Here is a 27,974-nt window from a genome sequence, read left to right as displayed (position 1 = left end):
AGGGGAAAAAGAAAAATGACAGTCTTGGTTTAGCAGTATAGAATTCAGCCAATGAAAGAACCGTTCATTCTTGCAAGATCAAAACTATTTTCTCCCTTTGAGAAATAAGTCAGATTGCCTAGGCCAAAATATGTGTTCCTTTTGACCATGCATTGGCAGGACAGGCATAACCAGTTTTCTTCTAAGTCATGGCTCTAGATTTTTTCCAGCTAAGACCTTTGATGCAAATTCTTAATGAAATGTTATTTTCCACAGTTGTTGCTGCTGTTGTTACTCTTGTTTTTTTTTCCTTTTTAATATCAAATTGCTATTATACAAGATTTTACTTTATTTTATTTTATTTTTTCTTACTAGGGCTGCACCCGTGGTATATGGAAGTTCCCAGCCTAGGGGTTGAATCAGAGTTGCAACTGCAGGCCTACACCATAGCCACAATAATGCCAGATCTTAGCCACATCTTCTCAGCTTATGGCAATGCCAAATCCTTAACCCACTGAGCAAGGTCAAATAATAATAGAAATATAATTCAAATAATAATAGAAAATTAAATATTGGTTCTAATTCATCCTGTTATTTATCACTTGGAGGGCAGCCTTCCTACCAACTTAGGCATGATAAAAATTCATACTCTGCTCATCTTTGGAGTTTGTATTTGGTGATTATGTACTTTCCCAATCTGAAAAAACTCATCTTTATGTTTATACTGATATAGTGATTGAGACCAGAAAGTAAAATAGGAAATAAAGAAATTACAACCTCATGTAGAAAATACTGGAAATGGCAGAGAAGAATGAGTTGGGAGTAGGGGAAAATATACCCTGACCTCTCTCTTCTCTTGTTAGAACCCAACTGTAAGCCAGAGAACAAGGGAGTGACATGGTCTTAGAGGACTTGGAACAAGGTGGAGAAGGGTGGCAAATGGCTATGAAAGGACACATGGAAAATAATCAGCACAGTTTTCAGGAAACTATAAAATTTTAATTTTGGGTAAATGGTTCCTTATGAAGTAATTTGCAAGCTGCTTTGCTACAGAGAAGCTATTTCAAGGTCTCCTGAAGGAGTTAGGGAGCAGTATCAATATAATTCTGAGAAAGGTGCAGAAAGAATGGGAATGAGTGGTGAACACAGATTTACTTATGGAGTTATTTTGAACTAATCTGGTGGGCAGTGTTCGAAGCTCTTGGGTACCTTATTTATTATATAATTGACCTTCAAGAAGCCACTGCCAAAAAAGAATGAAATAATGCCATTTGCAGCAACATGGATGGACCTAGAGAATATCAGATTAAGTGAAGTAAATCAGACAGTGAGAGACAAATATCATATGATATAGCTTACATATGGAATCTTTTAAAAAAAAAGATCCAAATGAACTTATATGCAAAATAGAAACAGACCCACATATGTAGAAAACAAACTTATGGTTACCAAAGGGGATTGAGGACTGAAGAATAAATAAGTTTGGGATTAACATATACACACTACTATATATAAAACAACCAGCAAGGACCTACTGTATAGCACAGGGAACTGTAGTCAATATAATAACCTATAAGGGAAAATAATCTGAAAAAGACTGTGTGTATATGTGTAACTGAATCACTTTTCTCTACACCTGAAACAAACACATTGTAAATCAACTATACTTCAGTTAAGAAATTAAAAAAAAGAAGAAGCCATTGACAATGTTGGTCTTTGCTGTATATTCTCTTTCTCTTTCCAGTTGCCAAACACAGAAGAGACAGAGTGGCAGAGCTGCAGCTCAGAGGGTTAGTTTAAGTTAAGGAAAAGGACAGCCCAAACAGAAGGTCAGGCCTCATAGCTAAAAGTTTCTGTTTAGCCAAGAGTCCCTTTGTGTCAATAAATGAAACTAAAAGAAAAATTAGAGGAATGAGCATTATGAAAACTGACCACCTATATGTGGCCTTCTGAGGTCAGTATTGCTTAGCAGGATCCTCAGACACTCTTTCCCAATTTCACCCTTCATCCCCCAACTTTAGCATTTTTTAAAGAGACCATAACATGTTAGAATTTGCCAAAGTTGTACTACCATGCTAAATATGACCAGTGAATTGGGGGTAAAGTTTTGTGGAAACTTTGCATGGGAAATAATATAGTAGATAGGCTATAAGATTTCTATTTGGGGAGTTCCCATTGTGTTTCAGTGGGTTAAGAACCCAACTAGTATCCATGAGGATGCAGTTGCAATCCCTGGCCTCGCTCAGTGGGTTAAGGATCCAACCCTGCTGTGAGCTACGGTGTAGGTCGCATATGTGGTTTGGATCCTGCGTAGCTGTGGCTGTGGTGTAGGATGGCAGCTGCAGCTCTGATTCAACCCCTAGCCTGGGAACTTCCATATGCTTCCGCCATAAGTTGTGGCCCTTAAAAAGCAAAAAAAGGGATTTCCCATCGTGGCGCAGTGGAAACGAGTCTGACTAGGAACCACGAGACTGCAGGTTCAAATCCCTGGCCTCACTCAGTGGGTTAAAGATCCAACCTTGCTGTGAGCTATGGTATAGTTTGCATATGTGGTTTGGATCCTGCGTAGCTGTGGCTGTGGTGTAGGATGGCAGCTGCAGCTCTGATTCAACCCCTAGCCTGGGAACTTCCATATGTTGCAGGTGTGGCTCTTAAAAAGCAAAAAAAGGGAGTTCCCATCGTGGCACCGTGGAAACAAATCTGACTAGGAACCACGAGATTGCAGGTTCAAATCCTTGGCCTTGATCAGTGGGTTAAGGATCTGGCGTTGTGAGCTGTGGTATAGGTGACAGATGTGGCTCAGATCTGGTGTGGCTCCGATTGGACCCCTAGCCTGGAAACCTCCATATACCACAGGTACAGCCCTAAAAACCAAAATAAATAAATAAAGCAAAAAATTTATATTTTGTCTCATATAACAATTATTCTAAATGGTTCCACTTAGGTAATAAGTCATAGTCCTTTTTATTTTTTATTTTTGGCATTTTGTCACTATAATATTGTTTTGCCAAAGAATTGTTCAGGGTGTGCTTATGGGCCTGGATAAAGATGACATTAAAATGAACATTATACTCAAAGAGGTTACTTAGTGTGTTGATGAAGAAACCAAACACTTGCTTAGTAATAGCCTTCAAACTAATAAACAGTTATACTCTTCTGACGCTATTGGGAAATGAATTTAAGCTAAAATATTGAAGATTTTGGTTTGGTAAGTAAGTTTCCTGAAGAATGTTAGAGTAGTTACATGGGAAAGGAGTTCCTTAGAAATATGTAAGATGTCCTTCTCTAGAAGTCATTAAAAGCTTGCTTGGGAGTTCCCATCATGGAGCAGCAGAAATGAATACAACTCGGAACCATAAGGTTTCAGGTTCGATCCCTGGCCTTGCTCAGTGGGTTAATGATCCAGCGTTACCGTGAGCTGTGGTGTAGGTCGCAGACATGGCTCGGATATGGCATTGCTGTGGCACTGGCATAGGCAGGTGGCTATAGCGCTGATTAGACCCCTAGCCTGGGAAACTGCATATGCTGAGGGTGCGGCCCTGAAAAGACCAAAGAAAGACCAAAAAAAAAAAAAAAAAAAGCTTGCTTGGTTTTTTTTTGTTGTTGTCTTCAGAGAAGTTGGCCTCTCAAAGATTTCTTAAGATTTTATCACTTTTTGACTTTTGCACTTGGAGAGAATGTTTGAATATTTTGCCTTTGCTTTATTTTCTATTTTGGAATAGTTCTTAAACCCCTGAGTTTAATACACTGCCATACTCAATGTGATCACAAAGTACATACTTTTTTTTTTCCCTGTCTCACTCACAGCATATGGGAATTCTTAGACAAGGGATCAAATCTGAGCTTCAGCTGCAAACTGTGCCACAGCAGCAACACAAGATCTTTAACCTACTGCACCATAGCAAGAAGTCCAGAAAGTATATATTTTTAATGATGTGCCTGCTTATTTACCTAGTAACCATTTTCTGGCTCTACCCCATGCTGTGTTTACATTCTACTAAGAAGTACGTTCTAACTCTTGACTCAGATACTTACAGGAATTTAGTCTTCTCTCACTATTATGACCAGTTAGGCCCAGATCAAGATGGATGACTTTGAGGAAAAAAAATCAAGTGTTTCATAATGTTCTTGTACTTTCTGCTTCTGCCTTGAAAAGCATCACCTGCATTTCTAAAGATATTTTCAAGTGCATTAGATGTACTTTCTGTGGGGTACCCCAGCCAAATGCAAATTTTGAACAAAGCTCCAGGTGTTAAGACCCAGCTTAAAAATTCCTGAATTCCTGGAGTTCCCGTCATGGCTCAGTGGAAATGAATCTGACTAGCATCTATGAGGATGCAGGTTTGATCCCTGGCCTCGCTCAGTGGGTTAAAGATCTGGCGTTGCCGTGAGCTGTGGTGTAGGCTGGCAGCTACAGCTCTGTTTGGACCCCTAGCATGGGAAGTTCCATATGCCGTGGATGCGGCCCTAAAAAGACAAAAAGACCAACAAAAAAAGTTCCTGAATTCCTGATAAAGTATTTTGATAGCATAACTAGTTTGAAGCTAGGCTGTGATAATAGAGTTTCAGGTAAACTGTTTCTTCAAGAGTCATATGTGGTTATATGTGTCTTTTTAAGACTGTTAGTGTGCGTTGTTTCCAGGAGAGAGGTGAAGGTTGGAATGCATTGAAAATATTTGTCTAACTTTGGCCTCTGTTTAGCCTGCTTTTTCTCTCTGATATTTGATTTCCCTTAACAATAAACTGTTTCATTAATACTTAGAGATTCAATTGACAATAATTTGAATACTGAAACTTATTACAAATTAATAACTTTTAGTCAGAAAAGATCCTGGCTACTAATTAAACTTTCTCAGGTATTCGTATCTCTACGAACATTGTCCTTGATAATCTCTTCCCATATACTTGGAAAACCAGGTGATTTATTACTGTAAATGACTTTATCTCATGGAGGTGAGACATGGGTTACATCATCTTTTCTGCCAATTTCCTAAATATATATGTTAGACTCTGGTAATTATTAGTTTCTAGACCATTGTTTCAAAGGCCAAATATTTTTAAATGTTTTCAAGTGAGGGTAAAGATCTCAATAAAACTGAATGAAGAACAAGAGACTTTCAAATCTGAAACCTATTCTTTTTTTTTTTTTTTCTTATTTTCCCACTGTACAGCAAGGGGATCAAGTTATCCTTACATGTATACGTTACAATTACATTTTTTTTTTGTCTTTTTGCCATTTCTTGGGCCGCTCCCGCGGCATATGGAGGTTCCCAGGCTAAGTGTCGAATCAGAGCTGCAGCCACCAGCCTACGCCAGAGCCACAGCAACTCGGGATCCGAGCCCCGTCTGCAACCTACACCACAGCTCACGGCAACGCCGGATCGTTAACCCACTGAGCAAGGGCAGGGACGGAACCCGCAACCTCATGGTTCCTAGTTGGATTCGTTAACCACTGCGCCACGACGGGAACTCCACAATTACTTTTTTTTTCCCCACCCTTTGTTCTGTTGCAACATGAGTATCTAGACAAAGTTCTCAATGCTATTCAGCAGGATCTCCTTGTAAATCTATTCTAAGTTGTGTCTGATAAGCCCAAGCTCCCGATCCCTCCCACTCCCTCCCCCTCCCATCAGGCAGCCTCAAGTCTCTTCTCCAAGTCCATGATTTTCTTTTCTGAGGAGATGTTCATTTGTGCTGGATATTAGATTCCAGTTATAAGTGATATCATCTGGTATTTGTCTTTGTCTTTCTGGCTTATTTCACTCAGTATGAGATTCTCTAGTTCCATCCATGTTGCTGCAAATGGCATTATGTCATTCTTTTTTATGGCTGAGTAGTATTCCATTGTGTATATATACCACATCTTCCAAATCCAATCATCTGTCGATGGACATTTGGGTTGTTTCCATGTCCTGGCTATTGTGAATAGTGCTTCAATGAATATGCAGGTGCATGTGTCTCTTTTAAGTAGAGTTTTGTCCGGATAGATGCCCAAGAGTGGGATTGCGGGGTCATATGGAAGTTCTATGTATAGATTTCTAAGGTATCTCCAAACTGTTCTCCATAGTGGCTGTACCAGTTTACATTCCCACCAACAGTGCAGGAGGGTTCTCTTTTCTCCACAGCCCCTCCTGCACTTGTTATTTGTTGAGACCTATTCTTAATTTAGACAAGTGAAATGCCTAATTTTCCATACATTTGTTCTTCTTTCTGAAAGAAGATAACCCTTCCTATAGCTGAAACACGAAGAGCTTCTTTCTTTTTTCAAAAATTGGTTTTTGCTTTCAACTAAATAAAAACCGGCAGTTTTAAGTTTGCATATGAGACAATACCCCTTTCCTATTTAAATACATGTTTGAGGAAAATGCCAGGAAAGCTGCCTTTCCTCCCTTTGGAAGACTCTCATCTGAGAGGCTCCTTCTTTCCTCTGTACTTATTTCTCCTGGAGGATGGTCAGCGCCATCAGTATAGACTCAGCACAGCAGCTCACCAACAGCAAAGGTACTTTTATAGAATCAAATCCTGAAGTTTCTTCTAGCTGATGACAGAGTGCCTCCCTCCCTCTGAAGGTCTTCCTTTACCTGCCACTTTGGATTGGGGTGAGAAATGCCATGTGTTCAGAGAGGAAAATACAGAGAAAAGAACATTGGTCTGGTGGCTCTGCCATCAACAAACAGAGGGGCAGTGGGCATGTCATGTAATATACCTGGGGCCTTGATTTCATTACCTAAAAAACAAGGTAGTTCACTTCTGTAATCTCTAAGAATTCATACTTTTGTAGAATTACATGTTCATTGTTCCTAAGGATCTTGATCTCGCTCTTAGAATCATATAATTCTCCCTTGTCTCTCAAGACAGTGTGGACCTAGAATTTGTCCAGTATACATGAAATTTCTGTTACCATATTTCAAAGGCCTTTTTCTTTGAAATCTTCCTAATCTGGGGTTGATTGACTGAGTATAACAGTGATTGAAAGGAATGTGTTTGAGGGAAATCTTGCAGCAAGTGGAAAGGCCTCAGAAATGTTGAAGGCTGTTTCAAGATCTGGTTATCTTTCAGTTATCTAGTTGATATTTCCCAAGCAACTTCTTTACATATTGTCACAATTTCTGATGTAAATGCTAAATCCAAGGTAGCACAATTCCCATGCAAACACACACACACACAGCCGATCCAAATCCTCCTTCAATTGTTACACTACAGGGTGCTCATGGAGATAGCATGGACTTTGGAGTTAGCCAGAGCTGGAAATTCATAATCTGACTTTGCCTTTTTCTGATTTAGTGACATAGGTTAACCTCCCTGTGCCCCAGGGTCAGCATCTATAAAACAGCGATATTTAAGTACTTACCTTAAAAAATTATTATGTGGTACATATTTATAATGGAATATTACTCAGACATAAAAACGAAACAATGCCATTTGCAGCAACATGGATAGACCTATAGATTATCCTAGTAAATGAAATGTCAGTGAAAGACAAACATATATCACATATGTGGATTCTTAAAAAGAGGATACGAATGAACTTATTTGCAGAACAGAAACAGACCTACAGACTTTGAAAACAAACTTATGGTTACCAGAGGGGACAGGGTGAGGGAGATGGACTGGGGTTTTGGGACTGGCATATGCACACTGCGGTATATGGAGTGACTGGCCAACGGAAAAAGAATGGATGTGTGTGTGTGTGTGTGTGTGTGTGTATAAAAAACGGAATCACTTAGTTGTATGGCAGAAATTATAACATTGTAAATCAACTATACTTGAATAAAATGTTTTTAAGAAGTTTAAATGGAGTTCCTATTGTGGCTTATCTGGTTAATAACTTTGTCAAGTTCCATGAATATATGGGTTTGATCCCTGGCCTCAGTTGGTTAAGGATACTGTGTTGCCACAAGCTACAGTGTAGGTTGCAGTTGCAGCTCAAATCTGGTGTTTCCGTGGCTGTGGCATAGGCCAGCAGCTGCAGTTCTGATTCCACCCCTAGCCTGGGAACTTACATATGCCTCAGGTGCAGCTGTAAAAAGAAAAAAAAAAGTGTAAGAAAATATAAATAAAAAAATTTTTAGATAAAAAAATTATTTTGGGATCAACTGTGATGGCAGACAAGAAGTACCTCTTAAAGAGAACACCAGGCATTTGTATACCTCTTTAGCATTTATAAAACACCTCATAGAAGTAGTTTTATTTAAGACATTGTGTGGATTTGCTTTTCTGGGTAAAATATCATTTAGGTATTGAGGCCGGAGTCAGGCTTGCTGGATAGGGGCCCTGGGCCTTTGTAGATGTGTCACACCAGATCCAGAGCCTTGGCTTTCTTGAGGGTCTTTCCTAAAATACCCTTTTATGTTTTCTAGGAATCTGAATTTCTGTGTTTGGAATTTGATGAGGTCAAGGTCAACCAAGTTCTGAAGAAGCTCTCAGAGGTAGAAGAAAGTATCAGCATACTGATGCAGCCAGCCTAGATGAAGATGGAGTTGCTGAAGTAAAGCAAAGGTGTTCAGGATCCCTCCCCGGGAACTTTTTTTTTTTGATCTTGTTCTCCCAACAGTATTAAATCCTCAAATTCAAATCTTGCCTGCCTCTGCTTATTGGGATTTCTTTCTCTCTCGCTTTCATTCACTCTTACACTTGATCTACTATGGAGGTTCTTATACTTCAGCATTCAGAGGCACTTGTAAAAGCATTAAAAAAAAAAAAAAAAAAAAGGCCTTCAGGACCCTATCCCCAGAGACTTACATTCGGTAGGACTGCGGTGGAATCATCTTCAAAAAACCATTGCTATGATATCTTATTCCTGAGTAGGATTTTAGGAATTTATGTAAGAATTAGAAAAGGGGGAGAAAACATTTTACTCATGCAAATACAAGGCTGACCAAATGTGTCCTCAAGATGAGGCCTAGAGGAGCCTGCCTAACCTAGATGAGATTTACTGATCTTAGTAAGACATGAGATGCTGATGCTTCTGGAACTGATTCAGGCACTTGTATTAGTTCTGCCTAAATCTGGGAGGTCTGGTTTGACCTGAGCTACTGAGAAACTTGGTTTTCTGAAACCTAGAACTAAATTGGCCTCTCCATAAAGAGACTCCCTTCACTTACCTCAAGTTAGGATTATGGGAAGGGAAAATGTCTTCTGAAGTAATTTGAGGTCTTTTACCTCAGAAAATTTTACCTGAGTCATCAAATAAAATCTCTTCAAGAAAACTTCTTCAGGAGTTCCCATCATGGCTCAGTGGTTAACAAATCCGACTAGTATCCATCCTCTAGCCTGGGAACCTCCATATGCCGTGGGTGTGGCCCTAAAAAGACAAAAGAAAAAAATTTTTCTTCAATAAAACTAGCGTTAAAAACTAGGTCCTGGAGGAGTTCCCGTCGTGGCGCAGTGGTTAACGAATCCGACTAGGAACCATGAGGTTGCGGGTTCCGTCCCTGCCCTTGCTCAGTGGGTTAAGGATCCGGCGTTGCCGTGAGCTGTGGTGCAGGTTGCAGACGCGGCTGGGATCCTGCGTTGCTGCGGCTCTGGCGTAGGCCGGCAGCTACAGCTCCAATTCAACCCCTAGCCTGGGAACCTCCATATGCCGCGGGAGCGGCCCAAGAAATAGCAACAGCAACAACAACAACAACAGACAAAAAGACAAAAGACAAAAAAAACCCAAAAAACTAGGTCCTGGAGTTCCCGTTGTGGCACAGTGGTTAATGAATCTGACTAGGAACCATGAGGTTGCAGGTTGGGTCCCTGGCCTCGCTCAGTGGGTTAACGATCCGGCGTTGCCATGAGCTGTGGTGTAGGTTGCAGACACGGTTTGGATCCCGTGTTGCTGTGGCTCTGGTGTAGGCCAGCGGCTACAGCTCCAATTTGACCCCTAGCCTGGGATCCTCCATATGCCTCAGGAGTGGCCCAAGAAATGGCAAAAAGACAAAAATAAATAAATAAATAAATAAATAATATTCTAAGAGGAGGAACTGTCAACCCGTATATTGAGGCTGTGATCCTTGTTGAACAGGTTTTGTCATCTGACGCTGATAACATTTAGAAACTTCAATTGCCTTTTGGATGTAATGTGTCCCAAAAATGTAGTTCTCTTGGTTCTATGATTATAGAATATGTCAGTTCTAATGAGTTATTCTAGGGCAAGAATAAGTCCTCTTCTGTTAAGCATTTTCTCCTAAATCAGTTTGGAAACATTTTAGGAGTTCTTCTAAAACCCAAGCTGAAAATATTGGCTTCCTCCCTGATTAAAACCATTCCATCCATTACCAAACAATGATCAGAAGGTCTTAAATGTAGCCCCTGTGGACCCTTCAGAAAACATCTTGAAACAGCATGGTAAATAGATTCAGAAAAGGTGTGTGGTTTGGTGAAAGAACTATTAAAACTTGCTTTCTGTTCCCAGGGCTACTGTCACGTGATGCAGGAGAATTTAGATAATGTCTCCTGCTATAAAATGGAGGAAAAGAATATCTCACCAGATAATGGGATTCCAGGTGTCACTGGAAGGAAGAACTGTAGCCACCTTGTTAGTATCGTGTCACATTCCCAGTGAGAGTCTGTGGAAGCCTGAAGGAACAGTCTGAGAGGACGTCATTGTCGTGGTTCGAAGCTCTATTTAGGTCATCCTATGAAAGTAAGAGCCACGAAAGTGGACATGGGCTTTTTTATTATATCCCCAAATCCTAGGTCATTGGGAAAACTATTAATGTATACTGACTTATAATAATAATAAAAAACAAAACTGGCTGCCGAAGGTGGTCCCCACATTTGACACTAAACACTTGTGAATGCAAGCTGTTTTAGGCAGGGTATGTTTGTGTATGTCTTATGTTTACTGGTGATTTTTTATTTCTGATTACCAAGGGAACGTATGTTTATTAAAGTTTTTTGTGAAAATATAGAACACACTAAGAAGAAGAGTTAAATGACCCATCAGCCTAATATACAGAGATAAAAGAGAGAGGCTAGGACTGGGAGAAGAGTTGACTTTCCTTAATAAATTCCTAGAAGTGGAACACACAGATTTTTTTTTTGAAATATGGTTGATATACATAACGCACAGGTTTTAAGACTGATAAACATTACAAATTCCTCTCCAAAAAGTTAGTATCAGTTTGAATTACCTCTAAGAAAGTATGAGAATAAATCACTTGCTTTCTTGCATAATTGGACATTAATCTGGTTTTTGTATTTTCTGGGACTAACCTGTTTTTGTAAATTTTGCAAGGGGCACTTACTTATACTAGGACATGTCCTTGGGGAATAGTGCACGCATGGAGAGAAGACTAGGGAAGGAGAAAACTGGCATATGGGTCCAAGCAGACATCTCCAAGCTTCCTACCTCTATAATCCTAGGTTAAAAACCGCTTTATTTTGAGTTCAGGAAATATGGGGCAAAATAAAAATAATCCTCAGCCTGAATTCCTTATGGAAATTGTCCCTGCTTAAGCAGTAAGTAGTGTAACTTCAGTCTGTTTAGAAACAGTACAGACAAGCCAAACACTACTTTCAAAATAAAGTCAGAAAGAAAGTCCAGACTTAATAGTTTCATGTTGATAAAAAGCATTTATTTGGCCTTATTCTCAGGACTGCCTTTTCTTGGAAGCTCTGGTTCCTATCAGCTGCATCAGTGAATGCTTAAATTCCATTGTTATAGCCTCCTCTTTACTTTATGTAACCTCTCTTCCCCCAGTCTTATTTTTATCATGATTCGAAAAGAATTACAGCATTTTAAAATTCAGTTTAACTTATTCTTTCTCAGACACAAGTAGGCAGTGAAAAGCGAAGGATGACATTGAGTATCTGAAATCTTAAATAGCTGACATTTTGTCAAGCTAGTAATCACTGAAGTTCTTTTTTTAGACCTGAGTGAAAATTTGGAAAACAGTATATGACAGAAGTTAAAGGAAAATGGAGTTCCCATCATGGCTCAGTGGTTAACGAATCTGATTAGGAACCATGAGGTTTCGGGTTTGATCCCTGGCCTTGCTCAGTGGGTTAAGGATCTGGCGTTGCCGTGAGCTGTGGTGTAGGTTGCAGACGCGGCTCAGATCCCGCGTTGCTGTGGCTGTGGTGTAGGCTGGCAGCTATAGCTCCAATTCAACCCCTAGCCTGGGAACCTATATATGCCATGGGAGCAGCCCTAGAAATGGCAAAAAGACAAAAAAAAAAAAAAAAGAAAGACATTAAAGGAAAATAAATGTTAAACAGATATTAGAAAATATTGTTTTCTGAAGCACACAATAACTATCTAGACCAGTGAAGGGTCAGAGATATAGAAGGAAGCCTTCTAGGGTCAGCTCAAAGATGACTGGATATTTTCCTAAAAGCACAGGATGCTGAAAAGAATGGGTTTTAATGGGACAGTTGCCACCTTATAATTTTTAACTACCCAACATTCCAGCCAAGGTTTTCAAATATTTTAGACAGTGATTTAGCCAGCAGAAGGGAAAACTTAAGGAACATAATTAGTTTGCACTTAACTCTAGTTGCAAAGTATATAGTTTTTTATTTCAAAATTTGAAAAGTAGCAATTTTTATGTAAGTGCAGAAAGTTCTCCCTTATCTGAGGACAGCCATAGTCATCTCTCAGAGCATCACAGCTTTACACAGAACTCAGCAGCATTGGTTGCAAAGGAACCTACATCGGCTGCTTCCTGTCAGATAAATGATGCCAACTGACATATAGTATCAAAAGAAAATACTAAAGCTGTACATACTTGTATATTTACATCTTTTATTCCCCAAGGACTATAATTAGGCCTTATGTTTCTCTTTTACCTGCTCTTGGCTAGCTTTCTGTTTCCTTTCGGTGTAGGGTTTCAAGTTCTTTTGATTCACTGGATGCAGGCAGGGAAGAAATGGAAAGAGGGAGAATATGGATTTGATTGCACAAGTGGCATGAGGGATTAAACTATTAGTTGTAAAAGAATTTAGCCTGAAAAAGGGAAATAGCTTCAATCCTTAATGCTGCTATTATACGGTTTTTATATTAAGTAAATAAACATAAATTTGGAAATTTTATATAATTCTTATTCTGGCTATTTTTAGAGCCATGGCTAAAATGTGGCACTGCTCGCAGAATGACTGTTTTGGAGGCTTTTGGTAGAAGCTGTTTTATCATCTTGGCAAAATGGGAAAATATCTGCAAGTCAGGGCAAGGGGACTTGTACAAGGCCATGAACAGGAAGTGACCTTAAGGTACTGTCTTCCATCTCTATGTTTTATCTACCAGACTCAACAGAAGAATAAAATGTGCTTATAAAATATAACTCTGCCCTTTCTCATTGTGTTTGGATGATGATGGTTCCTACGGTGATGATTTTTCTGTGGAGATATGACCATGGGGGCTTGAGGTCCAGTGTCACTTGAAACCTGCCTTGAGGTCCAGTGTCACTTGAAACCTGTCTCTGTAGTGCCTGATCTCTTTCTGATGACCTTGGCCTCACTGTCCATCTAGTGCCAGCCATCTCTAGTACGGTGTCAAGATGAGTGCTGCCACATGAGGCTCCCTGGCTGTCCCCAGTACGCAAGCAGGGAGCAGATTATCCTTAGCCTTGCTGTACAACCATGACCCAAGCTTTCTAAATACAGCATAACTCTTGGCCATTAGTTCACTATGACAATGTAGCAACCACTTCCATACTATTAGAGTTTTCTCAACATAGTCTACTCACAGTACAGTAGAACAGAAATAAGATTTTTTTTTTTACGTTTTTAATTATAAAAGTAACATATGCTCATTAAAAATTATTTAAAATTGGGAGTTCCTGTCATGGCACAGCAGAAATGAATCCAACTAGGAACCATGAGGTTGCGGGTTCGATCCCTGGCCTCGCTCAGTGGGTTAAGGATCTGGCATTACTGTGAGCTGTGGTGTAGATTGCAGACAGGACTCGGATCTGGCATTGCTGTGGCTGTAGTGTAGGCTGGCAGCTGTAGCTCTGATTAGACCCCTAGCCTGGGAACCTCCATATACTGCAAGTGCGGCCCTAAAATGAGAAAGAAAAAAAAATTATTTAAAATTGGAGTTGTTTGGTGGCTAGTGGTTAAGAAGGATCTGGTGTTGTGACTGCTACGGCCCAGGTTCGATCCCTGGCTCAGGAACTTCTGTATGCTGCAGATGCAGCCCCCAAAAAATTAATTTTTAAAACAGTACAGAATTGTATCAAGCAAAAAGTGATTCCTCCTTGCCTTCTGCTTTAGGAAAAAAAATAAATCTCTCTCCTGAAGTAGTTGCTGTTAACAGGTTGGCATATTTCTTTCCAGACACTTTCTGTGCACATAAAAGTAAACAAGTAAGACATACACAACAACACACACACATACCTATAGTTATATAGTTACACATTTGGGTATACCTTCAAAACATGTTTTTAGTGGTTTGTAACTTTTGGATGACACTTATGTTGTAAAGAATCCAATGAAAGTGTTGGTCTCTCTTTACCAGGAAAAAAAAAAAAAAGACATGCACATATTCCATATTCGCTGAATTTTTCATTCAGTATCAGGAGTTTCACGAATTCCCAGAAGGCAATCTCACCACCTCTACCAACCCCTTAAGGTTTATGGAGCCAGGGGCAACCAGAAAATAACAACAATCTGAAGTGGTCTTAGAGAGGATTATTATTTATAGCGGAAACCTAATGAATGAGAATACTCAGGGTGCTCTTGGTTGAATATTTTGGTCAAGAGTGTTTATCACAAAATGTTTTTTAGTCACAAAACTTTGAATTTAAAATCTTATTAAAAGTCTGAGTTCACTCCCCTGTGTGACAACCAAGAATCTCTCAGTAATCCATCCTCATCCCCTTGTGCCTGCTGAACTGTCGCAGCTGCCATCCCAGTGCCTGCAGCATTTAGTACACCTCCTCGTCTGTCTCCCCCACGCTGTGAACTGCTAAGGATGGGCACCTTATCTCATCCTCTTTGTGTCCTTCCCCCTCCCCCTGCCTGCGAAAGTCTCCGCAATCGTGCTGTGAGATGAGTGAGCATCAGAGATATGATGATTGAGTTAGGTGTTAATCAAATCCATAGTTTCCATTTGGTAAGAAGATGAAAGCATGCAAGTCAGAGAGATCTAGGTTTGACTCAGAGCAGGTTTCTGGCTGTGTGACCTCAGGCAAGTTTAGTTTTCTCACCTGAAAATAGGGATGATTTTTTTTGAAAAAGGGATGATAAATCTAATTCACAGAGTTAGATACTGTAAGATAAGTAAGATTTAGGAGAAGTCTAAAAGACATCTTTTAGAGACCTCAGGGCTCTTTGACCTAGGTCAAATCCAGGGCTCTTTTATTTGCTAATTGTGTGACCTTGGACAACTTATTTGACATCTCTGGGCCTCAGTTTTTTCATTTGTTAAAAGGAGATGATAATATAATAATACTTCTTCAGTTGCATTGGGAGAATAAAATAAATTTAACATGTGAAAAGTACCTAGAGTATATTTGCACCAAGTCAGCACATGTAAATGTTTGCTGCTGCTCTTATTATTATCATTATTACTACTGTTAGGAATCATCTCCTTGGGAAGCTACAACCAGTTAACCATGAAGCAGTGTACAAGCAATACAGGTCGGTAGCCAATTAAATGCTAAATTGAATGGTGCAAATGTAATTGCTATGAGAGTTCAGCAAAGGGAAAGGTCAGAGGAGGCTGGAGTCAGGAGAGATTTTAAGCCAAAGCTTTTAAAATCAACTTGTGAAAGGTAGAGGGGTGTTATCTTTGGATCTGGAGGTGGAGAGGAAACATGTTACTAGGAATGGGTGAGGCCACACCTCTTCATGGAAGGGGTCTGCTTTTTTTCTCTCTCTCTCTCTCTCTCTCTTTTTTTTTTTTTGTCTTTTGTCTTTTGTCTTTTCAGGGCTATGCCTGCAGCATTATGGAGGTTCCCAGGCTCGGGGTCGAAGCGGAGCTACAGCTGCCAGCCTATGCTACAGCCACAGCTACAGCAACACAGGATCCAAGCCGAGGCTGCGACCTACACCACAGCTCAGGGCAACACCGGATCCTTAACCCACTGAGCAAGGCCAGGGATCAAACCCAAGTCCCCATGAGTACTAGTCGGATTCCTTAACCACTGAGCCATGACAGGAACTCCTGCTTTTTCTCTTGATGGATGTTTACAGAGCTGGATCTTATCTGGCTCATCATCTGGGGCTCAGGTTCTAGGTGATGAGTTGTTCTAAATGGAGAGCTGAGAAAAGGGAGACTAATGCTGTTGTGTTCCCATGGAAGACAATCAAACAAAGCTAAACATAGCTGGAGTCAAAGAACTTATGACTGCTAGCAGACACGGGACTGCGCCACCAAACAAACCCCAAGGAGCGCTCCCTCCCTGGGGAGATGAGGCCAGAAGCAGTTTTTGTTGCTTCCCTGGCAGAGCTGTGGGCCCATTCTGGCTCAGCTGGGAAGGGAGGTGAAGTCTGTTCTTTAAAGGGTCGCTTACCTGCCCCCTATAAAGAATCCCCAGGGCCTAGATTCTGGAAAGGGAAGGGAAAGAGAGAACGTAAATATGAAACTTTGCCTTGTTAGCCCACGAGATTCATGTTCACACCCCTCAAGCTGTTTGCAGGAAGAAATGAGGGTATTAAAATAGAGGGAAATCCATGCCTGCTTTTTTCCTCAAAGCAGAGTTCACTTGTGACTTAAAGGGAGTGAATGTTGTTACTCTGAGGAAACTGAACTATGCTCAGAGGGTTTGTGTTTGCTGTCAACTGATAGCAGCCAAAGAATGGCCCAGGAAGACAGAGGGCCAGGTAACATTTCCCTCTTCCCTGGAGTCCCAGCCTCACTTGGAGTGGCTGGCCATAATGGGGGCTAGAGGTGAGGGGCCAAGTCCTCTGGGCACTGAAGGTCCTCCTGGCTTTAGACCCCACAGGCCAAGGAGGTGCCTTTCCCCAGATCTCCTCTGAGGTGGAAGAAAGCAAATCACTTCCTAAGTCACTTACTGTATGATCCATTAAACCATAGATGTAACCATTTGCTGGGTAGTGTACCACCACTTCAGCTATGGTCTTTAGGAAATTTATTTATTTATTTATTTATGGCCTTTTTTTTTTTTTTGGTCTTTAGGACAAAAGTCTTTTCCCCCAGTATCAGGAAGAAGGTAAAGAATATATAAGTAGGAGTTCTTGTTGTGGCTCAGTGGTAATGAACCTGACTAGTAACCATGAGGATGTGGGTTCAATTCCTGGTTTCAGTGAGTTAAGGATTCGGCGATGCTGTGGCTGTGGCGTAGGTTGCAGACGTGGCGTAAGCCGGCAGCTGTAGCTCCAATTGGACCCCTAGCCTGGGAACTTCCATATGACACAGGTGTGGCTCTAAAAAGCACACACACACACACACACACACACACACACACACACGGAATAAATAAGTAAATAATAACCAGAGAATCTGAGTCCAGGAGTATCTAGGGGGCAAGTTATCAGAACCATCCAGTGCCCTACCTAAGACAGGTGGAAAAAACTGATCCTTCTCTTCATCAGTGCTTAGGTATATAATTTTAATAAACAGGGAAGGATGAGGTGAAAGTTTAACAGTCTCCTTACCTCTCCCTGTACACATAGGGAACAGTTGAATAAAAAGCTAAGGGAATTTGATTCTGAAGTTCCCTGAAGAGCTGGAGAAACCTCCTCACTGGGGACCTGACCCTGGGAGAATCAACTCACAGCCCCTGTGGGCAAACAGGCCGGGAAGCATTGCTAGAGGGGCAAGACCCAACTAGCTAGTCCCTGTTGCCCTGGGTGAGCCCAGGAGAGAAGTGGTTGCCGCATAACAGCAGGGCCATTCTTTGCAGATCACACCCCACACCTGGATTTGCACCTAGAAGCTTAGCCAGTTAACTATGTGCATGGTTTTTTAAGGAGCAGACTTGAGGAGACAACTAGTGATTAAACTCTTATCCTTTCCTTCCATGCTTTAAACAAATATTTGTTTATTTTGGTCTTTTTAGGGCTGCACTCAAAGGATATGGAAGTTCAGGTGAGGGGTTGAATCAAAGCTACAGCGGCCGGCCTACACCACAGCCACAGCAACTTGGGTTCGGAGCCACATCTGTGACCTACAGCACAGATCACAGCAACACCAAGTCCTTAATCCACTGAGTGGGGCCAGTGATCAAACCTGCTTCCTCATGAATACTAGTCGGGTTTGTCACCACTCAGCCATGATGGGAACTCCAAAAACTTTTTATTTGTTTATTTTAATTCTTCTATTCTTTTATCTTAACCTGTTCCTGACACAAGACTGAAGCTTGCTGGTGAATTTTTCCATTTCGCACCCTTATTTTGCCAGGTGATAGATCACCCAATCAGTAAGAATTAAGCACATGCTTCCAGCAAAGTCAAAGTTTTTTGAGAGATTAATATTTTTTCAACTGTTAGAAGTATTGCCATAGTCATAGGAAAAATCAGGACTTGGTAAGATTTCTTTGTTTTCATAGTACTTTTAATTTGAATCATAAATGCAGAGAAAGGAGGAGACGTAATCTTTTCAGTGTTTTTCAGGGACTATTAAGGGTCTTAATCAGGCCTGATATCCCACAAAGTTTTCAGAGTGCCCTTTGAGGAAGTGTAGTGCTACCTAAGGCCCAGGCCACTGGAAAAGGAATTAAATTTCACCGGTAAGAGGGTGCCCTTCCATTCTAGGAGCTCAGAACACTGACCTTGGCCTTTTGGAAGTGTATGGACATTTCTGTCTTCAAGAAGCTGTTTTGGTTTGGTTTTAACTTTACACAAGTAATACATGGAAATATTGTCCTTGAAAAGCGTTTAAAGGACAAACGAAAACTAAAAAGTCCCCTATGACCAATACCATCCATCCTGGTTTCCTCTCTTCCCCAGCGAGAAACCTCTGTGGTTACTTTGAGTGATCTCCTTCCATGTTGTTGTTATTTTAAAAAAATCTTTTCCAACCTGCACATATGCCCATATTTATGGTATTGTTTTATGTATTCCTGTAACATAAGTGCAATCACACTGTATGTGTTATCCTAAAAATTGCTTTTTCCCTCAACAACATGTCTTGGGACTTTTCTAAATTAGTACTGCAGAAACCAACAATCCACCAGACTCATACAGAGAATGCTTCAAAGTGGAAAAGTCTAAGCTACAGAAGATGCTGAAAGAAATCTCATTAGGACTTCTTTATTGATCAAAACAGAGCTCTACTAGAGCCAGCTGCCAGCACTCTACCTCCGTCACCCTCATAGCTCAAATCAGGAAGCCTGACCTTGGGGCATCCCCCCTAAAATTGTGTAAATACATCTCACCATCCTTTGTAGCCCCAAGCCCCTCCTCTCCATTAAGCTGATATATATAATCCTTTATCCTTAGCTATTCTGGGAGCTGTTCTGGAGTACCACAGGGAGTACTTTGGGCTGGTCCTCCATTCATAATATATTTTTCTCCTATTGATTTGTCTATTATCAGTTCATGTGCAGCCTACTTCCCTCAGATGGACCTAAGTTAGCAGAGAAGTTTTTTTCCTCCCAAAAGTTTATCTCATTAATTTCAACTGCTGTATAGTATTCCATAGATATAATGGTTTGGTGGTTTTTTGTTTTGTTTTGTTTTCTTTTCTTTTTAGGGCTGCACTTGTGTCTAGGGGTTGATTGGAGCTGTAGCTGCTGGCCTATGCCATAGCCATAGCCATAGCAACGCAGGGTCCGAGCCGAGTCTGCGACCTACATCACAGCTCACAGCAACTGCAGATCCTTAACCCACTGAACAGGGCCAGGAATCAAACCTGTGTCCTGGTGGATACTAGTCAGATTCGTTTCTGCTGAACCACAACGGGGACTCCTGGTGTGTGTGTTTTTTTTAAATCCCTATCAATGTGTTTTCAGGTTATTCCCAGTTTTTCCCCATTGCAAACAATACTGCAGTGAACATCCTTGCATGTGCCTCACTGTATACATGTGCAAATATATTTTTGAAAACAGGAATTGCTTTTTAGATTCTAGACAATGACAAATAGACTGTAGGGTATGATAAATGTTTAACAACTAGTCTCCCAAAAAGGGGGGTTAGAGACTGATTTGTAGCATTTATTCTATTTCCATCATGTGAGTTCTCCCACCATAGCCAATTTCAAACTACTAATGTGGCATTACCGAACTTGGAGTTAAGAGGAGATAATCACATTTGGCTCTGGCAAGCTGGTATGAACTGGCTCCAGCACAGTTCCCTGAATTCCTCAAATTCAGGATGCAGCCAGATATTGGCAAATAGCCTCTGAAGTAGCCAACCAACTTGTACTTTCACAAGTAGTGTGGAAAAATATCTTAATAATAATGCTCTTTTGCCAATATGAGTCAAAAACAATATCTCGTTTTGCCTTGCATTTTTCCAGTTATCAGTGAGGTTGAGCATCTTTTCACATCTTTGCTAATTTCCTCTTCTGTGAAGTGGCCCATATTCTTTGCCTGTTTGTTTTTAGTTATTTGTCTTTTTCTTATAAATTTTTAGGAGACCTTGATATAGTGTGAAACTATATTGTCCATCAAGGAGCTTTCAATCTATTTTAGAGAATAAAATTGGAGGAATATTTCCAAATTTTATTGAGTACCAGCTACATGAACCTATCCATCAAGGACTGGGACTGAGAGAAAAGTACCCATGGTGTACCTCCAACTCTGTGTGTACTTGTGTTCCATTGTGGTAGGGTCAGTTGAACACACACATGCATACCAGTAATACTAATAAAAAGTAAGCATTGTGAAAAAATGGATAAATTATATTTTGTCTCAGTCAAGCTATTTTTCCTTTTTTCACAAGATTCTTGCCTATCCTTACTTCTGTTGGGATCACTTAGGTCACTGGACTTTTTCCCTGAGAGAAGGCTTGCACATGGCATTTCCTGGTCACACTACAGTCTCTTGTGAGACTTTCTGTGAGGCCTCATCCCTCTTCTTTTTGCTGATGGCCCTGATCTGAAAAACTGGAGTGTGTTCTTCCTCCCTGAAAATGCCTGGCTGCCCCAGCAGTGTGCGGATTTCTGGGATGAATGAAGAACTACACTTTTTCTCTGGGGTGGACTGTTCTCTGAATCCCTCAAATGCAGGATGTAGGAAATGGCCTGTTCTTACTAGGCCAGGGCTGTGTTGGCAGCAACATAATAGATGTCATCTGAGATGGGAGTGGTTATCTGCAAAAGGCACTTGTGACTTTCTAATTTGCTGCTCAGAGAGATTTCGTACTTGATCCACCTATCAAAAGTTTTCAGTTGAAAAGATATTGAGGAGTTCCCATCATGACTCAGCAGAACTGAATCTGACTAGTATCCATGAGGATGCAGGATCAATTCCTGGCCTTGCTCAGGTGGGTTAAGGATCCAGCATTGCCGTGAACTATGGTGTAGGTCGAAGACACAGCTTGGATCCCACATTGCTGTGGCTGTGGCTGTGGTGTAGGCCAGCGGCTACAGCTCCAATTAGACCCCTAGCCTGGGAACCTCCATGTGCCACAGGTGCGACCGTAAAAAGAGGAAAAAAAAAAGAAAGAGATATTGAAATGGTACCAGGTGGAAATGCCCGGGTGCCCTGAAAGTCTTGCCCTTCCTCCTATCCCCACTACCCTGCCCAGTACTCGTTTTAGTGAAAGAGGATCCTGATTGTCTGAATTTGCACTAAACTGGAAGCTTTGGTAATACATTAGAGCATCGAATAGTTCTTTACCAGGGGTGGACATCAGAACCTGGGCGGGGGCGGGGGGGGGGCGGGGAACGTATCTATTAAACATGCCAAGTCTGTGGAATCAGAGTCTGGGTGGAGGGCAGGTACACGTACTTGGTGAAAATTGTGAAATAATTCTGATGTACCACTCTATCCTAATGCCAGTCTGGGACAAGACTGGTACAGACATTCATAGTAAGTGTTAAACATTTACGGCAATGTCTGTTGTAATGAGGTTGAGTTTGTACAGACATACCTGGGAGATACATACTTTGGCTCCAGATCACCACAATAAAACAAATACCAAAATAAAGCAAATCACACAATATTTTTTTGTTTTCCAAAGCATATAAAATTATTATATTTACACTGTACTGTAGTCTAAGTGTGCAGTAGCATTATGTCTAAGAAAACAAGGTACATACCTTAATTTTAAAATGCTAACCATTGTCTGATAGCATAGGGTTTCCACAAACCTTCAATCTGTAGAAATAGCAGTATCTGCAAAATGCAATAAAACAGGATATGCCTGTATTGTGTATCTTTTTTAAACTTCCTTTTGTATTTTTACAAAACTATGTATCTTACAAAATAATCAGGCTGAGATAGACTGGAAATTTTTTAAATTCTCTGGCTTGGCAGTTTTGTGATCTTAGGTGAGTATAACTAAGTCTCCGTGACCCTTTCTGGTAGGTCGTTGAGAGGATTTGAGGCAATGAATGTATCTAAAGCCCTTAGCATAGTGCCTGCCCTTAGTAGAACTTGATGGAATCCCATCATGAGACAGTTCCTAACAAAACATCTTCCAGTTGGCTGTTAAAGAAAACACAGAATCATGGAATGTGGTGAGTGAATTTTTAAATTCAGGCTTCATATTCTAAGCAGCCTAGAGTGCACAGCGTGACAGAGGTTTGAGCAGCCGCTATAAACTGTTCAACCATGAGTAAGGGGGCTTAGTGGCCATGGCATTTATAGGCCAACTTCTGATTAGCAGACCTCCCTACCCCAACCTCTCCTTCCTGCTGCCTCTCATATTCCCCTTCCCCATAGTCCTTTTCTCTATTCCTGCTCCCAAAGATCCCAACAGCTTTTTATTTCTTAAAAGCACAGTCATTTTCTGTTCCTGAAGGAGGGTGGGGGATGGAAATTTCTGGCCACTGTGGTCTGGCCTCCTGTTCAAACATCTAAAAATAACTAGACCATTCATACTGAGCCAATTAACCTCCTGCTGGCACTGCTGCTGTGTCCTTATTGTGCTAAAAGAGTATCTGTTCCTTCTTTTCACTTTTATTACAAAAAGCTCCTTTCTCTTACCTTCACCTTGGTAGATTTCTGTATCATTACTAGGGGCAGTGTTGTGTGATGGTTAAATATGGGTACTTAGGAGCCAGCAATTTTGGACTGAATTCTGACTCTGCTCCTTGTTAGCTGTGCGGCTTAAGGAAGACGTAATTTTAAAATAATTATCATAATTAATATTAGAAGCAACAATAGCAGGGCTATTTATTCTAGCGGGGAATGGGTTTGAGTGCTAGCCTAACCTGAGTATTTAAGGAAATGAAATGGAAGAAAAGGCTTTAATGGGCCATCTTTTCTTCCAAGATTCCACAGTTCTTTTGGAAGACAGTACAGATCACTAACCGGTTTGGTCTGACTATAACTCTGAGCTTCTCTGTTTAGGATTTTTTTAATTTAAGGCGATGTGATTTAAAATTGCCCTGTGATTTAAAATTTACTTCCTGTAAACCAAAGTTATGCCTAGAATCTTGATTATCTCAGATTAAAATTTTTGGCAAGAACACTCCAGTTTTCTTGAACCTAAATTCCTACACAGATTTAATTCTAGCAACTAACTAGTTAGCTGTTTGTTTCCCAATCTTCTATATATCTCCACTGACTTGTTCACCCTTCAGGCCTTAGCTCAGACATCACTCTCTCAGGGAAGCTGCTTCTGACTCTCCAAGTCAAGCACATGGACCCCCTTCATGGCTTCACTGGAGAGGATTGTAATTGCCTGCTGGTGTGCCTGGATGCCGCACCAACTGGTGAACCTCTTATATTATCCATCTCCCACTGCCCTGTTTCTCCCTGACTTTGATCTGCTTGATACCTGCCCATTCTTCAGTTCTCAACTCAAGTGATCTACCCCCATGGAGGCTTTCCCCTTTACACAGAACCATATTCTCCTGTGCTTTTCTTTCATAGCATTAATCACAAGTCATTTTTAGATTTTTTTTTCATGAATGTCTGTCTCACGTATTTGACAATAAACTCCTTGGAGGTGGGATTATGTTTGCATTTGTTTATGGCTATATATACCCAGCACCCTGTAGCAGTTACTAAATATTTATTGCCTGGTAAAGGATGCTGTTTCATTTATTTTCTTTAGGACAAACTGTCTTATTGATATTTAGGACAAACTTGTCCTCCACAAGCCACAAGTATACAAGCCCTCTATGGGATGAGAAAGGAAGGTAGGAAAATAGGTCTGCAGGGAGGCAAACTTGATGGAAAAATAGGTCTCTGTCACCTGTGAACTATTCTTAGCAAAAGTTAAGCCTTAATCAAATCAAGCCTCAGACCTTTTATTTTACAAGAAATAAAGAGAAGAATATTTGGTAACACCATGAGGAAGTAATTAAACGAATCCAGAAATTTTAAAACATTCTGGGGGAGTTCCCGTCGTGGCGCAGTGGTTAACGAATCCAACTAGGAACCATGAGGTTGCGGGTTCGATCCCTGGCCTTGCTCAGTGGGTTAAGGATCCGGTGTTTCCATGAGCTGTGAAGTAGGTTGCAGACGTGGCTCGGATCCCGCCTTGCTGTGGCTGTGGCATAGGCCAGCAGCTTCAGCTCCGATTCAACCCCTAGCCTGGGAACCTCCATGTGCCATGGGAGCGGCCCAAGAAATGGCAAAAAGACAAAAAAGACACACACACACACACACAAATTTCTGGAAGTTCCTGTTGTAGCTCAGCAGGTTATGAACCTGACTAGTGTCTATGAGGATGAGGGTTTGATCCCTTGCCTTGCTCAGTGGGTTAAAGATCTGGCATTGCCGTGAGCTGTGGTATAGGTTGCAGAAGTAGCTGGGATCTGGGTTGCTGTGGCTGTGGCCAGCAGCTGCAGCTCTAATTCAGCCACTAGCCTGAGAAATTCCATATGCTGCAGGTGCAGGTGTAAAAAAAATAAAAATAAAAATAAAACATTCTGCAAGACAACTAGTCTAGATTTTTTAAAATGTCATGAATAGATTATTCTAGATTAAAAGATTAAATAGGTATAATGTCCAAATGCATTATATGATCCTTGATTGGATCCTGGTTGGAAAAAAGGCAATTGCAAAAGATATCTTATTTTATTTTATTGCCTTTTTAGGGCTGCACCACCTGCGGCATATGGAGGTTCCCAGGCAGGCTAGGAATCGAATCAGAACTCTACAGCTGACAGCCCACACCGCAGCCACAGCAAGGCCAGATCTGAGCTGTGTCTGCGACCTACACTGCAGCTCACAGCAACACCCAATCCTTAACCCACTGAGGGAGGCCAGGGATTGAACCTGCAACCTCATGGATGTTAGATACACTTCTGCTGAGCCACGAAGGGAAATCCACAAAAGACATTTTAACTGCAGTTGGGGAAGTTGGATACTTGGAGTTGCTGTTACTTTTCTTAGACATCTTATGTGTAAAAAAAAAAAGTTCTTATATGTATGACAAAATAAGGTGAAATGTCATGACGTCTGTAACTTATTTTCTTTTTTTATATAAAAAGTAATTATAATCAAAAATTTGTTCATAAGTTTTCATCTTTTTTAGAAATAAAAAGGTTTTAAAAAGTTGGAAAATGATAAAATGTAACTTTGTTATATTCTAATTGCTTAGGTGTGTTCTGTAAATTCCAGATAAAATAATATAAAAATATATTTTCAAATCTTTATAGAATGAAAAGAAAACCATATTAATCACTAAATACTCTTAGATTTTTCTTTGCTCCTCTTCCCACAGATGAATTCACAAATATAAAAACTGATGTACATTTATATTCTGAAGTACAAATCTCCAACAGCCAAGTAATTATACAGTTTATGTTGTTATGTGCAAAGTTGATATTTCATATTTACTTGCTATGGAAAGCAGAGTACAGGCTCAATGGAGAATAATCATTAAATGCTGATTATTTTGAAGAACAATGCTATTGTAAAAATGTACAAAGTACATATTTTTGGTAATTACATATTCTCTTTTAAAGTAATTACAGCTTTTAGATGTAAATCTTTCAAAGGCTATCTCTGAAGAGCAGTTGACTCATTTCAGATTTGATGAATAATAATTTATCAGTAGCCTTCTCAAAAACCAAGCCAGGAGAGAGGATTTTTTTTTTTTCCTTTTCTCTCTTTATGGTCAGTTTCGTTCTTAAGGAAAGCTTGGTGTATGACAAGAAGATGTATGTCACAAACCTTAAACACAAGTTTGTGAACTGTTAATTGAAGACACTGCTTCTGTTAATTGAAGACACCATGGGTTTCATTCAATCCGTGTTCTACCAACTTGATATCTTCTAGGTCATCTTTTATTATGCTAATTAATCAGCTAAGGCCTTCCTGTTGTTTTAAATGCTCCTTGATTTCTCACAACAGATCTGCATCTATGTAATATCTTTCTTCAGATCTGACTGCTCCAAAATGATTCTGCATTGTGATTTGGGACATCAGTTCATTGAGTTGGCCCTTAAACTGAGTGGGGCCATTTAGTTCACACTGAATTGTATCTAGCTGAACTCACAACTGCTCTTCATCAGCTTGGATGGTATATCCACTCTTCCTCTGATTTTCCTGTTCGATTAGGACCTGGAAGGTTCTGTGGGAAAGGTCCATGAGTTTCCTCTTGTATTGCACAATTTTGGCTATAGTTGTAGTTTGATTCTTCTGTAATTCACTAATATCTTCAGATATGATATCTAATCTGGTTTGATGCTGGTTAGTCATCTGATCTTGGACCTTCGGTCTTTGAAGAAATTCTTTGAAACCCACCATTGGTATAGGAATTAACTTTTCAGAACCAGGGTTGTCCACCTTGGCTTGTCCCCAGATAATAGGATCAACTCCAGCAGGAGGATTCTGTAAAAGCTGTTTGATCTGTGCAGGAGAAAGTTCTTTCTAGTCATAGAAAGGGTTATACCAAGATGATGCAATTGTGTTTTTACAATGGTTTGTTCAAAATGAGCATAGAGTGTTGTGGCTGGAACTCTTCTTGAAGTACCATTTGGAGAACACTCAACAACATAAATGACAACTTCTGTCTGATCATCTGGTAACGTTTTGATACCCTCTACACTTAACAGTAAGGGTCCCGTTTCCTCCCCAAATTTTATGCAATGATTCTACTAACTGCTGTTGCTGGCTTTGAATATCAGTTTCTTTTTTGTTGAAAACTAAAACCACTAGGCCATCTTCATCTTTATTATTGGGCATACAACTGTAACCTACTGCCTTAAATCGGCAGAAAGGATTTTTTTGTATGAATTCCACTGGTGGAACGTTATTGTTGAAATATCCTTTTCCTGTTCCCCAAAAGGCCTGTAGTTGATTCCATTTCACCAAAATAGCACCCCTCTCATCTCCCAGTAGTATTGGAGCAGAAAGAGCATTTGCAGTATTTATCAGTTGATTAGACTGGGTAGAAGCTTGTCTAGGCTGACTGAAGAGACCACCTAATGTAGTTTGTTGTAGTTGCTGCTGCTGCCGTGTATTAAATCCTCCAAATCCAAGTCTAGTTCCCAAACCAGTACCAGTTCCAGTTGTCGTGCCACAACCAGTACCAAGTCCAAAACCTCTGTTCTGAGTACTACCAAAGAGTCCAGTAGTGCCAGTGTTAGCTGGAGCTGAAAAACTGAATGCAGAACCTGCTGTTGAAGATGTTGTCCCAAATCCTCCAAACCCACCCACAGGGCTGTGGTGGCTGCAGCGGCACCTGAGGTGCCTGAGGAAGCCCCAAAGTTGAAGGCCATGTCGCAGGAGCAGGGGACCAAGGTGCTGCTCCCTCGGCACTAGGTGCGTTCTGCAACTTATTTTCAAATGATTCGGCAAAAATAAAATATATGTATAGGTAAAGCAGATATGGCCATTATGTGTCCACATCATTGTCCATTCGTCTGTGGGTGGATGCTTGGGTTGCTTCTATATCTTGATTATTATAAATAGTGCTGCTGTGAACATTGGGGCACATGTATCTTTTTGAATTAATGTTTTCATATTTTTCTGATTATATACCCAGGAGTAAAGTTGCTGGATCACATCATAGTTCTGTTTTTAGTTTTTTTG

General features: G+C 40.5%; 1 protein-coding gene and 1 pseudogene across 2 annotated transcripts in view; one reads left to right on the top strand and one right to left on the bottom strand.

Annotated features, from left to right (window-relative positions):
* Positions 1-10,729, top strand: part of COMMD1 (copper metabolism domain containing 1) — a 146,009-nt gene extending 135,280 nt beyond the window's left edge. Inside the window, exons 3-4 of one of the 2 annotated variants that reach the window (XM_047781985.1) lie at positions 8,340-8,478; positions 10,379-10,729. In XM_047781985.1, the coding sequence (XP_047637941.1) occupies positions 8,340-8,447 (108 nt within the window). In that variant the 3' untranslated portion in view covers positions 8,448-8,478; positions 10,379-10,729. Of the gene's footprint in view, positions 1-8,339; positions 8,555-10,378 lie in introns of those variants that run through there. The other variant, XM_047781984.1, reaches the window with a different exon arrangement.
* Positions 10,730-26,156: 15,427 nt separating this feature from the next.
* LOC125128467 (nucleoporin p54-like) lies at positions 26,157-27,661 on the bottom strand (annotated as a pseudogene).
* Positions 27,662-27,974: the final 313 nt, after the last annotated feature.

The sequence above is a fragment of the Phacochoerus africanus genome, chromosome 5 (genome assembly GCF_016906955.1).
Source record: "Phacochoerus africanus isolate WHEZ1 chromosome 5, ROS_Pafr_v1, whole genome shotgun sequence".
In the NCBI taxonomy this organism is placed as follows: Eukaryota; Metazoa; Chordata; class Mammalia; order Artiodactyla; family Suidae; genus Phacochoerus; species Phacochoerus africanus.
This window is presented reverse-complemented; position numbering and strand designations above follow the sequence as displayed.